Here is a 14,128-nt window from a genome sequence, read left to right on the forward strand (position 1 = left end):
ATTGACCTATATTGGGGTTGTTCAAAATATTCGCTCATTTGACAAATTCAAGAATTCTTGTATGATAAGCAGTATGCTGACTGGCTGATTAGCAGAGATGGGGTGGGAGGAACCATACCAGAAAATTGCTTCAATTTTTAACTAGAGAAATAGATTACAGGAAGTTAAGAACATATGAAACTTTAAGTAGGGCAATGAGGTTTCATAAAGAAGTTTCTCTGATTAGAACGTTTCTCAAAGAAACAAACTTGAGTATCAGGCCCTATGCAAAAAATCTGGGTAATAAAATCAGAGCAAAAGCAGTGGTAACAACTGGTAACATGTAGTATCATGTCTTTTTTTTCTTAAGTGATTTAAAAAATCCGTAGTGTGTGTAGTCTTGTTTGTGCTAAGTGGAAATTGGGGAAAAGGGCTAAAAGAATGGAGCTTTTCTTTTGCTTCCTGTAGTATCTTCATGCACTCACATGGTGTTGCCAAGTAATTATTTGTAAGCGTTTCTTCCAAGATAAAATTTTATTTCAAAGGCCATGTGGATTCGAGGACCAGCATATCTTTAGCTATTGAGGACTTCCTTCTGCTGATCCAGGAGTATCTAGGTTTCAAGTGTTCTATTAAGGAAGACTGAGTTTCATACAAATAGTATGTATATTTCACATCTATATTTATCTTCTTTACCCATCTATATGTACATAATTTTATTTCTCTTGCAATTTGCTTTTTTTTTTTTTTTTTTTGCTTGCACAATTCCCAATGAAACAACTTGGTTCACTCTTGAGTCCGGCAAAAGTTTCTAGTTACTCTCTAGAAAGGCACTTTCCAAGATTTAGTTGAGAAGTAAATACTGTATTTTCGTAATACTTTCGCTTTCCTTGTGATTTTTAGCTCCTGGCCTGGAAATTGATACTTTTGATACTTTAACGTCGTTCGTATTAAAACATCGTGCAAAGTATTCTATTCGAGGAAATGCATTGCAGAAATCCTTACGGGAGGCCATCTTGTAGTCCAGAGAAATGACCAACAGGACAGAAACGGATAGCCCCACTTTTCCCTAAGGGTTACGGGTAAAGAAGGAAAATATCGGGACTAGCTGGGAGACGTATAGCTCAGCCAGTGTCGCCAGAAGGGGGCGCGAAGTTTTGAGGTTAACAAAGACCAGCCGCCGCGGGTTCAGTTAAGGTCTCTGCAGTCGCTACCATCCAGACTGGGCACTTCACTAACGGCCGGTCTGCCCGAAGCGGAACCCTCAGAGACGTTCTGTAAATACCGAAGTCTGGAGAACTCGAGAACTTCCGACCAGAGCCTGGCCAGCCTGAAGTGCCGCTCTTTACGGCCGAGCAACACGCCGTAGTTGGTTCAGTTTGACCCTGACGCCCCGCCGTAGTGTGAAAGTAGCGCAGCGAATTCAGCCTCCCTTTTCCGAAGCGAAAACGTTGCTGGGAGAATATACTGCCCCTTGAAAGAGGATCCGTTGCTAAAGTAAAAAAAAAAAAAAAAAAAAAAAAAAATTGAGGGCGTTCTGTACTGAACACGTAAGCTCCTGGCTGTCTGCCCACTGTAAAGATGAAAATGAGTTGAGCCTGGCTCAATTAAGAGGTAACCTACAGGGATGTTCAGACACTTGCACGACGTTGACTAAGAAGTCCCGGTGGTTTTGCCCAAAACAAAAATGGCACCGAGACAAATTAACGGGGTATAGTCACGTGCTGAAAGACCAGGATGGGGGACAACATGGCTTCAGATGACAAGCGGATGTTATTATTATTCACTTCCGGGTGCAACCAATCAGGCGCCATCTTGTCTTGTTCGTGAAGAAGTAGAAGCATCGAAAGGTTTGGAGAGGTATTACAGGAACTGTGGCGACAACGGGGTTCCGGAACCAGAGTGGGTAAGTGGTGGGAAACAATTAGGCGTGGGGACTTGCCAGGCCATCACAGCCTTCTTGGTTTCCGTGGCGAAGGTAGATTAACTTAAACACGTAAGCTGCGTACGCTGCTTGGCGCGACTGCTGGAACCTCATCTCCTTAAAGAGGCGGTGTCCGCCCGATTTGGTGAATTGGATCGGTGCTCTCAGTGAAGAGGAAATGTTGTTATTAAAGAGAACACTCACGACTTCTTCCTATAACTCTGAGAGTTTTCTCTCGGATCAGAAGGGACTAATTGTTGGGCTCCTGACCGGCCGTTAAGCACTGCGCGTGCGCAGTGGGAACCCCCTTATGGGGAGGGGGGTGCAAGGGGGCGGAGGAGGCTGGGGCCCGGACCTGGACCTTTTGCGCTGTGCAGTTCCGACTACGCAGGCGCGGTCAGGGCACATGCGTCCTGTTAACTCCAGTTAGGTTCCCTAGTTTGTATTTTTCTTGTTTTTATCCAGCGAAGGACTTTGTGTGTTAAGCTTCAAGAGGGAAAGAGTAGTATCCAACATTTCAGATGTATTGTGGTGGATATTATTGTCTTCTGAACATCATGAGCACTCGAGAGTTTGGTTGTTGGTGGTTAACTTATAGAAGAGCAAAATAAACTTGGAATGTGTGACTTGAGTGCCGCAAAGCAAAAATAAAAATAAATTTGAACAGTAAAGATTCACCTGTAGGACTGTCGTGGGGCTGTAGGGATAGTAATAGTAAATCGGTTCCTTGGAGATGTTCATGAGACCATATTTTTTAAAAAAAATGAACAGATTTTATTTTTTAAAAGTTTTTGATTTACAGAAAAATTGAGCAGATAGTACTGAATTCCTATAAAAACACTCCTGCCTCATAAAGTTTCTTTATTATTAATATGCATCAGTATGATGCATTTGTTAGAATTAATGGACCAATATTGACACATTATTAACATTATTATTATTGTAGTTTCTTTGTATTTCCTAAGTTTTAACCTAATGTTTTTTTCTGGCTCATGATTCCATTTAGGATACTATATGACATTTAGTTGTCATGTGTCCTCAGCCTTCTTTTAGTTGTGATAGTTTCTCAGGCTTTCTTAGTTTTTGATGACTGTAACAGGTTGAATTGTGTCCCTCCAAAGTTTATATATTGAAGTCCTAACCTCAGTATCTCAGATATAGCCATTTGTGGAAATAGGGTCTTTAAAAAAGTAAAGTGAAGTCAATAGGGTAGGCCCTAATCTGTTATGACTGGTGATCTTATAAGACGAGGTTAGGACACAGAGGGAAGACCATATAAAGACATAGAGAGAAGACAGCCAACTATAAGCCAGAGAGAGAGGCCTTCGAAATAAATCAACCCTGCTGACGTTTCCATCTTGGATTTCTAGTCTCCGGGAGGATGAGGAAATAAATTTCTGTTCTTTAAGCTACCCAGTCTATGGTACTTTGTTATGGCAGCCCTAGCAAACTGGTACCGTAAGTTGGACAGTTTTGAGGCTCACTGGTCAGGTATATAATAGAGTTCCCTCCGGTTGGAATTTGATGTTTTTCTCATGATCAGACTGATGTTAGGGGTTTTGGAAAGGAAGATTACAGAGGAGCAATGCCTTTTTCATCACATCCTATCAAGGGTATGTAATATGAATGTGAAAAATCACCTCAGTCACCTGCTTGAGGTGGTGTTTGTCAAGTTTCTCCACTGTAAAGTTCCTCTTCCCTAACAACCCCCTCCTTTCCATACTGTACTCATTGGAAGGAAGTCCTTTTGCACAATCTGTACTTGAGGAGTGGAGAGCGATGTTCTCCCTCCTTTTTAGGATGTAGTATCCACATAATTTAGTTGGAATGCTTCTGCATGAATGATTTGTCTGTCCCTGCATATTTAATCATTTGTTTATATCAGTGTGGACACATAGATATTTGTGTCATAAGTTGTCTTTTTTTTTTTTTATTTTTTTTTATTTTTTTTTTATTTTTTAATATATGAAATTTACTGTCAAATTGGTTTCCATACAACACCCAGTGCTCATCCCAAAAGGTGCCCTCCTCAATACCCATCACCCACCCTGCCCTCCCTCCCACCCTGCCCTCCCTCCCACCCCCCATCAACCCTCAGTTTGTTCTCAGTTTTTAACAGTCTCTAATGCTTTGGCTCTCTCCCACTCTAACCTCTTTTTTTTTTTTTTTTTTTTTTTCCTTCCCCTCCCCCATGAGTTTCTGTTATGTTTCTCAGGATCCACATAAGAGTGAAACCATATGGTATCTGTCTTTCTCTGTATGGCTTATTTCACTTAGCATCACACTCTCCAGTTCCATCCATGTATAAGTTGTCTTAAAATCCATCGTTACTTTATTTTGTTGCTCAGATTGTTTCAGTTTTGGACATTGGGAGCTCTTTTAATTGTCTACTATGACATGCCTCCATCCTTTTTTTTTTTTTTTTTTTTTTTTTTTTTGGTATCTATAACCAAACTATCCAATTCTCCAGTTTTTTTTGAGTGCCTCTTTTTATCTGCAAGTGGCAGAGCATTTCAGTATATCCTAAAATGCATGTCCCATCAAATAGCAAAATTTGTTTTACTAAATTTCAAATGATTACAAGGTTAGCCTCTGCTAGGGCCATTTCCACCTAACCTGAATTGAACAGATGAATTCTTTTTGGCATTGAGGTCAGTCATCTGATATGCAGTGACGTGGCAGGGGAGAAAAGGATTGTTGCATTTTGTGGTTTCTAAACTGTGTGTGTGATCTGAGAAACATTTTACCATATGCACTAAAGGATAGATGTGTTTCTATATCTCTTTGATTTTGCAATTGATGCTTAAGTACTTTAAAACAGATACTACATTTTCATTCTCATTCATCTGTTAGTTTATGAGAGGACTTTTGCAAATATTAATGACTGTCACTTAAACAAGTAATTTTAAGAATCTCAGAGCAACAAGTGTTCTAATATAGAGTTATCTAAGAAATGGAAAAGATAAACGATGCCATTTCAGGTTGTATTAGTTTCTTAGGGATACTGTAATAAATTATCATAAACTGAGTGACCTAAAACAAGAGAAATTTATTCTTTCACAGTTCTCTGGGCTGGAAGTCTGAAATAAAGTTTTCTACAGGGCCGTGCTTGCTTGCTCGCTCCACCCTCAACCCTCCAACCCTGCTTTAGGGGAAGATCCTTCCTTGCCTCATCCTAGCTTCTAGTGGCTCTCAGCAATCCTAGGCTTTCCTTGGCTATAGACACATCACTTCAGTCTCCGCTTCTGTGGTCGCATGGTGTTCTCCGTGTGTATCTGTGTCTCTAATAAAAACACCAGTCACTGGATTAGGACCTACATTAAGCCAGTATGACCTCACATCTTGAATACATCTGCAGCTATCCTATTTCCAGATAAGGTCACATTGATAGTTTATGGAAGTGAGGATAGGACTAAAACATAATCTTTCTAAGGGGGCACAATTCAATCTGTAACACTGGTCATGGTCATAAACTAGATTTTTCCAGCCATATGTGATAACTTGGATGCTCTGATGGCAAACCGTTGTTATTGATCTTTCTGTTTTTCCTAAATCCCAATTGTTGACAAGGAAATAACAGGTAATTTAGCCCCATGAAGGGAAAGGCTTGCAGCCTGAGATCTATAATCATATTTTCCAAATCTGAGAAGTTGAGCCTAAGGATCTTTAAAATTAAGGCTAAAGGAAGGGCAAATAAATTGGAATTGGCTTTTGATGTTATCAGATCAGAGTAGCAGTGTTAGAATGTTCTTTTCATCCTTGAATATTAGTGTTTTTACTTGATAAGAAATTTCAGTGAATGAGTAAAGTAATTTCACAACTTAATATGGGCAAAGCACTATGGAGAATTCATGTAATTGTAAGACTCTGCCCTCAAAAGATCTTGTACAAGCCATGAAAAAAAAAAAAACAGCGAATATTCATTGTAAGTCTCTATAACATGTACACCGCATCATCTTTAGGTTATCATCATGGAAATCTTCAAACAGTGCAAAAGTAGAGTGTAGTGAACTCTAGTGTACTTATCACTCATCTTTAACAGTTATCAGTATTTTCCAAATCATTGTTAAACCAATCTGTAAATGTAATTTTTAATGGTATAAGGCAGTGTTGTTTCATTGAACCATACTGAAAGTATAGGACATCTTTTTTTATTATTGCCATATGTGCCTTCACATTCCTTATGTTTTCTAGATTTTTCATTTGTTATGTTGATTAGTTAGTAAAGAAGATTTTATGGTGAAGATGAAGAAAGTGTGGGGTTTCTAAATCCTTGCCATCAAATCACTTATAATCTTGTTCTTTAATCAGATAATTAATGAAACCCTTTATCAAGCATTGTGCCAGATGCTGAAACATATATAAAAGTTTATATTAGATATTTGAGTATACTAAGTCTTTTCTTAAAATCTGTCCCTTTACAAAATTCAGTGTAACTCTAAATTTTATTCTCATGACTGGAGAAACCCTTTTTGGACTAGATTATAGAAATTTACTCTCAAATCCTTCATAAGAAAATGAGACAGAGGTCAGGTAATTTGCCCAAAGTCTCACAGTTCTATTACATGTGTAGTGCTTATTGCCTGTATATAGCTGTCATTATGGACTGTGCTGATCACCTTCCTTTGATTTTTTTTTTTTTTGTATCTTTTAAAAATCTATATATGTATATTTAAAAACACACACTATGGTAAAATAATTCAAAGAACACAGATATAAGACAATCAGAATTTCAGAATCAGACAATCAGAATTTCCAATCTATTTTCACTTCCCAGAGCCTACTAGTTTTTAAGCATTTTTGTAATTTAGGGATTTTCTATACTAAATTTCATTCTTAATAAGAAAAAACCTCAAGCAGCATCATTATTCATGTTGTATCACATAATTTGTTTCACTGCTTAATATAATTTGTGTATCAATATATGTCAGCCTATAAAAGTCTATCTTACTCATTGTAATGGCTGAATAGCAGTCCACTGTATGGTTCTCTTGTATTTCACCCATTGCCCTTTGAGTGACAGTAAAAGCAGATGTTCACTGTTACAAACATGCTGCAGGGGCTGGGGTTACATGTTGAGTATACTCATCCATGGTTTAAGTCGTGGAATTGCTGGTGTTTTACCCACCCCCTCGTTCAATACTCATCTTCTGTAGCCAAGTTTTTCAACTGCAGATTTCATTGAAGCATTTTATCAAATACCTCCTAACTTCTTAATTCCTTGACTTTTATTGTCACTTTCTTTGCTGTATTTTTATGCTGTTCTGCTTCTCACAATTTCACATCTCTGTATTTTTCTAAGCCTAAGTGTATCAAACACTGTATTTGAATAGTAGCTTCCATAAAATCTTTGGGGGCAAGAAGCTTTGGAAAACATAGTAAAAGTAGAAGTGGCTGGTTTTAACAAATACAAATGGCTACAAGTAATACAAATCAAACTCTTGAAAATACACAAGTAAAAACTTTTTGTGCATGGGAAAACTGAAGTTCCTTTTTTTCTTTTTTAAAGCTTCACTCAATGATACTGTGAGAGGGAGGGACAAGAAGATTTTTTTTGAAAAAAAATTTTTTTCCGAAGATACCTCAGGTTACTTTCAAAGAAGAAAAAGAGAGTTGAGTAGAAATGGCTTGGCTTGATTGCCAACCCCTTTGCCTGCCCCCAATTGTAAACTTGAGGAGTGCTCTCGGAAATGATACTGAGATACTGAGAAAGTGTTGATGGTGGTATTAAGCTCTACTTTTTGAAGACTGCTTTGCTGAGTTTTCTTTAATATTTGTTTATTTTTGAGACAGAGAGAGAGCATGAGCGAGCAAGCACAAGGTGGGGAGGAACAGAGAGAGGGGGAGACACAATCTGAAGCAGGCTCCAGGCTCTGAGCTGTCAGCAGAGTCTGATGCAGGGCTCAAACCCCTGAACCGCAAGATCATGACCTGAGCCAGTCGGACACTTAACCAACTGAGCCACCCAGGCACCCTTGCTGAGTTTTCATGTGTTTCTCATTTAATCCTCAATGAGGTGAACACTTATTTATGTCCTCCATTTTACAGATGTGAAAACCAAGAATTAGACAGTGGTTAATTTGCCCATGTTCATACAGCTGGTGAGTGGTTTAGGTGGGCATCATGAAAAGAGCTTGTGCTCTGAAATCCAGGTTACTGGCCTTAAAAGGAGAACTGAAAAGTTGTTCATGACAGCCATTAAACATGAGTAAGTGAAAGCAACTTTGATTTCTAGAGAAGTAAATCTGTGTATTGGAAATGATGGTTGGGAGTCAGCACGGATCATTTTCATCATGAAAGTGGTTTAAGGGCACATCTATTTGCAACTCTAGTAGTGAGTATATAGAGCTAGTTATGATGCCTACATTGTATGAGTTTATAACCTATGACAGAAAAATCTGTGCATTGAGTTTTCATATACCATTTACAGCTTTGGAAAACACAGCAAGCCATGCTTACAACAGCATTTTGGTTCTCATAAATACAACAGCTTTGCTGTATTAGAAGGAGCTAGAGACTATTCATTTTTGCAGTTGGTATTTAGAGACTGATGTATGCAAAAGGCTGTCCTGTCCCTTATGGGAGATAAAAAGGTGAATAGATTTGACTTTCTATCAACTTTAAAAAGCTGTTGATCTAATGGGAATAACCTTGCTGGTGTTAATTTTAAACTTAGAATTCTATAGAAAACCTAAATTAATGCATTTTGTTACTTTGCCATTTAAGTTAATAGGTGAATGAGAGCTTTTCAAATGTTTCCTTTTTTCTCAACATATATGACAATCCCTAAATTGTTTGACATTATTTTATACTAATGAATTGTTCAAGTAAATAAAAAGATACTTATTTGAAAGGGAAAAAATTTTAAAAAGCTTTGTCATTTGTGATGTACCTATTTCCCTTAACTTTAAATTGGTAGTTTCTCATTATAAAGTTAATGGGAGGAAAAGCTCCAAATTAATTTAGAGTTGATCACACTTTTATGTTGCATCTCTAGAATTTTATTAATTCTAGTAACTCTTCATAATCTAAGAGTAAACATATACTCTTTTTTTTTCCCCCCTCAGGGCATAAGTAATCTTGCTGCTATGCTTCCAAGCTGTAGTCTGAATCAACCCAAATTTTAAACAGAAGGTGAACCTCTGAGGTTAGTCAAAATAGCAGTTGGTATTTCTTCTGGGGGGTTCCTCTTTATTTATTTGTTACCTTTTAATTAAAGTTGTAAAGGATTCTAATAAGTAATTTAGCTTTTAAAATGTTTAAAGGTATAGTTGAAAAAGAGAGGGAAAAAGGAGAGAGGAAAGAAAATCTGAAGAGATTAGAAAAAGAAGCATATGCAGCTTGGAATTGATACTCAAGTCTGTTGTTGGCCTCAGGTGTGGTGCTATTTAGCATATTCTAATGATGCCATTATTATAGACTGTATTCTGTGACTAGAAGTCAAGTGCACTTGACTGTAAGGAAATCAAGGTAACAAAGGAATGCATCTTTTCTAATTTACAGTGTTCTTTACTTGAAAGGTCAGGATCTGACATTGATAGAACTATATGACATTGTGTGAATGCTGCAAACTCTTTTAAGAGACTGAATTGTAACAGCTAGTTGTCCTATTTGAGTGGGTGTCTCTTACTTCCTTCTTATCTGGCTTTCTTAGGTTTTTTTTGATCCTGCAGTGCTAAGGCTTGCTATTGTTTTATTTTTAGAATAGAGGAAAGGGTCATTCTAGAAAAATTCAGTTAGTAAAAATTTATTTAATGCCTCTATGCTAAGCCTTAGGGTACAAAAATGAAGAAACACATCCTGTTTGCCATGCATATCAATGGTTCTTAAAAGGGGTTGTATGTCAGTGTTGGATAAAGTACAGCTGTATTAGACTTGTAGGAATTTTAAACTTTTTATTATGAAAGTTTTTAAATTAGTTTAGAGAAAAGTAGACTAGTAGACTAGTGTGATGCCCCCACCCCCCGCCCTGCACATCATGTAGATTTAACAGTTATTAACACATATGCGCTCTCCCTTTCTTTTCCATGGCATTTAAATGTTAAGAAATCTGCTCTTGTAGACCTATCTGACTTTCTGGATTTGTCAAGTTGTTTCTTTTGATACTGTTTATGTCATTCTTTTGTTCCCTTTAATTTCTTTATAGTAGAATTAGATCCAAAAGCTCAGTTGGACTCCATTAAACATTTTTGGAGAAAATATTCAGAGTGATTTGGAGATATAATATTGTGTCTCATGAAGAGGCAACTAATAGTCTGTAGGGGTGGTATTTGAGCAACCTTTGAATTTGTGACTTCCCATCAACTTGTCAGATTTCCTGAATCAGTTGTTTCATTAGATTTGGCAATATAGTAATTTTCTGAATTTATTCTACTTCTGTGTTCATTAGATCTAATTATAAGGAAGAGTTTTCCTTCAACAGCTAGAGCTGTTTGGTTACCCATTTTAGGGAGTTTTGGTTGGGAAGAGATTAAATCACTTTTTTTCTTATAATCTTTATTATTTTTTTATGTTTTATTTATTTATCTTTTGAGAGAAAGAGCGTCTGGGTGTGTGGAGGAGGGCAGAGTGGGGGAGAGAGAATCCCAAGCAGGCCCCCCCCCTGTCAGTGCAGCACCATATGCAGGGCTTGATCCTACAGACTGAGATCATGAGCTGAGCTGAAACCAAGAGTCAGACACTTAACCAACTAAGCCACCCAGGCGCCCCTTCGTATAATCTTTAAAATAAATAACTGTATTTCCAGAGGTCTGTATTGGGAAAAAAATAGATATTTTTCCCATCTTGTTGAGCTGAGTTGATCAGAGCCATGCTTGCCACCATTAACATTAAATTTTATACTCTTGGGGCGCCTTGGTGGCTCAGTCGGTTAAGCGTCTGACTTCGGCTCAGGTCATGATCTCGCGGTCTGTGGGTTCGAGCCCCGTGTCAGGCTCTGTGCTGACAGCTCAGAGCCTGGAGCCTGTTTCAGATTCTATGTCTCCCTCTTCCTCTGACCCTCCCCTGTTCATGCTCTCTCTCTGTCTCAAAAATAAATAAATGTTAAAAAAAAAAATTAAAAAATTTAAATTTTATACTCTTGCTTGCCAATCTAAAAATTCCACTTCCCTTTGGTAAACTACTGACCAGAATTTTAGAGCTCTGATAACATAAATGTATCATCATATAATAATTTCTGATGTGTGAGCTTTTAAAATTAACTGTGATTCTCATTTTTAAATTGTTTAATTTGTTGAAGATAGAAAATCAAATATATTTTAAAAAGTCAGGATGTGGGATCAAGGAGGACAGCCTTGGCAGCAATGGCCCTTGAACCAACAACAGTGGATGCAGTCGTTCCAGCACCAGCAAGATCCAAGTAAGGAAATCAGTTGAATTTGGAAATTGGGAAAGGGGAGATAGAGATGAGTGGGAGATAGGTGATGGGATTAAGGCAAATGGAATTGGAATTGGTTTATTGGATCGTTTTATGACCAAAATATAATCTTGTCTCATAAATAATACTGCCATAGCATACATATTAGGGAATGAATTTTTCTTTAGAAGACTTCCTCAAAGAGTAGAAAGCTTTATGAAGATTATACATTTTTAAAACTGATTTAGTTCTTATTTTTCTAAAGAAAGAGGAAAATCTTCCTTAAATGTGTTGCTTAAGTAAAGCATACTTCTGTTGTTCATTACGTAGCTCATAGTCAACTGAAGGTATGCTATATATATCATTTAAATTTTTCTTTTTATTATGGAATATTTCAAGCATATATGGATGTGGAAAAGAGTGAGGGAGCCCCTTTTTATTACTTAGCTTTCATAGTTGTTAACTCATGGCCAGTTTTGCTTCATTGATAAGACCTCTTCCACTGTCCTGCCTTTACTGGGTTAATCTGATTCTATTTCTTTTTTTAATAGCTACATAACATTCTATTATAGTACTATAAATTAGTAAATCACTTTTGGATGATTGTAGCTTTGTACTTTTTGAAATAATTATCATAATTTTGTATACATATCATTGCATTGTTACATGTCCAGTTATTTTCTGAAGAAAAAAAAATCCAGGAACTAGGTTTGTTATACCACTGTCAGCTCATTTGACAAGTTTTGGATACACACTGCCCAGGTTCAGCTCCACATGGTTTATGCCAGCCTATGTTTCCACCAAAATGTATGAGAATACCTATTTAATCTTTCCTGCAATGTGAAAAACTGTCTTACTCTACTTTGTTTCCTTTATTAATAATATTAGATCTTAAAATGTTAAGCATAGATATTGGAGAAGGAAGAGGACCTTTAAGATAGTGAGGCAATACATTTTGAGTAAAGAATGGCTAAGAAGTTGCTAAGAAGATGTATTTTGACTAGAGAAGGGAGCCTTAGCTAAAGGGTGACTGTGAGGATGAGCAGAGATAGATAGTTGTATTCATCCTAAGTCTACAGGATCCATTGTGGGCCTGGATAGGATATGTTTGAGGAAGAAATTCGTGAGTTTGATCATTTGTTTTTATAGTAATTAAAAAAAAAAAAACAAAACAAGAAGGAAAGAAGACTTTTAAAAGACTCCATAAACTAAGGTACAGGGGATAAATTTCTTATGAGTTAATATTAGAAGCCAGTTAAGAGTGATTTTGTGGCATTGTTTTCCAGAAGTCTTCTATTATTTTGTAACCTGAATGTGGGTTGTTTTCTAAGCATCCTTTCAGCCATAACCAATTTAATATTTAAAATCTGTAATATTTAAAAACTCTAGTAAGGAATAACTGAGATACTAGTTTTACATAGAGGCACTATTCTTTTAGCTCTTACATTCTGAATGGTAACTTCTGCTGTGTTCAATTGTGTTAGGTCAGATTGACTGGGCTGCATTGGCTCAAGCTTGGATTGCTCAAAGAGAAGCTTCAGGGCAGCAAAGTATGGTAGAACAACCACCAGGAATGATGCCAAATGGACAAGATATGCCTACAATGGAATCTGGTCCAAACAATCATGGGAGTTTTCAAGGGGATTCAAACTTTAACAGAATGTGGCAACCAGGTTTGTTGTTTCATGTTATCTGGATTTTAGGACTATTTTTAAAATAAAATGAGGATTAAATAAATTGTTTAATTTGCTTAGTTTTATGACTTCTTGAAATTGATGCTCCTTAAAGAATAGGCAGTTTCATTTAGATTTGACCTTGAAATTTTGTGGTTAAAATTATTCTGTACTCAATCTGCTAGCATTGTGGCACTCAGTTTGATTCTTTTCTTGGTTCTTCATTCCTAGGCTGACAGGGGCTGGGAACACTGGAAACCTCACTTGGCATCTAGGGAAGAGAGCATTCTATGTCTCTCTGTTGCAACCTCTGGCCTTTTCAGAAGCAGCACTGGCAGAGCAAAACATGTCTAGCCTCTAATTAAAGAAATATTGTGTCACTAAGTGACAAATTAGTCTGTCAAATATACTCTGCCCCTACCATCCACCCATCTTTTTCTTTCCTTTTTTTTTCCAGATAGTGAAGATCTTCCATAAGTTTTTATATGTTTTATTTTTTTGTTTGTTCATTTGCTTTTTTACTTCACAGTATGATTTAGATTTCTTGATGCTAATTCAGTTTTCCATGTCTTGTGTTATTATTTTGAATAGTCACTTGAAAATATTTATAGAGGAATCTTACATTTGAGTATGCTGATGATGAAGTTTTAACCTCCCTTTCCCTATTAATACTTCTTATTGTTTCTCAGTGTAAGAATGGAAAACTCAGGAAGTGATCCTCTAACATCACTTTTAAAAGAATAATGAATATTCTAATCTTTGATACTCTGAGGTAGTTTATTTCTAGTTTTCTTGAAGCTACACCAAATTTCCCCAAGTTTGAAAATGTTTTGGTTCCCAAGTTCTAGTTCATAAATGACTCACCCTGGCATTCCTACTCCCCAACTTTATTCTACTGGTTTTCTTTGTGACCTGGGCAGGTGATTAACCTCTGTGTGCCTCAGTTTTCCCTCCTGAAATTGGCAAAGATAATACCTGATTTCTCCCTACCTCACAGGGATGTTGTGAGGATAAATGTGTTCATGCAAGAAAGATATATATAAAATCTCAAGGTGTTATTTTTTATGGTATTGTTACTGGACAGAAATAGAAAAAGTCAACAAAAAAAAATGCTTTGGATTTTGTTACATTATTAAAAATAATTTTGGTCATTTGATTTCTATATGTTTAGGATATGAATTAGAGTGGAGTTAGTTC

At 36.8% G+C, this 14,128-nt stretch overlaps 1 protein-coding gene across 10 annotated transcripts in view; it reads left to right on the top strand.

Annotated features, from left to right (window-relative positions):
• Positions 1-1,752: 1,752 nt before the first annotated feature.
• PNISR (PNN interacting serine and arginine rich protein) overlaps positions 1,753-14,128 on the top strand; it is a 28,344-nt gene continuing 15,968 nt past the window's right edge. For 5 of the 10 annotated variants that reach the window (XR_008422942.1, XR_002078219.2, XR_008422941.1 and 2 more), the window contains exons 1-4: positions 1,754-1,885; positions 8,971-9,050; positions 11,142-11,261; positions 12,743-12,931. Coding sequence is in view for 7 of the 10 variants with exons in the window: in XM_019442934.2 (XP_019298479.1) it covers positions 11,174-11,261; positions 12,743-12,931 (277 nt within the window). In the remaining 3 variants the exon portion in view is untranslated. Of the gene's footprint in view, positions 1,886-8,089; positions 8,112-8,970; positions 9,051-11,141; positions 11,262-12,742; positions 12,932-13,162; positions 14,088-14,128 lie in introns of those variants that run through there. The other 5 variants (XM_019442943.2, XM_019442935.2, XM_019442936.2 and 2 more) reach the window with 5 other exon arrangements.

The sequence above is a fragment of the Panthera pardus genome, unplaced genomic scaffold (genome assembly GCF_024362965.1).
Source record: "Panthera pardus isolate Hobbes unplaced genomic scaffold, ASM2436296v1 HiC_scaffold_17, whole genome shotgun sequence".
In the NCBI taxonomy this organism is placed as follows: domain Eukaryota; kingdom Metazoa; phylum Chordata; class Mammalia; order Carnivora; family Felidae; genus Panthera; species Panthera pardus.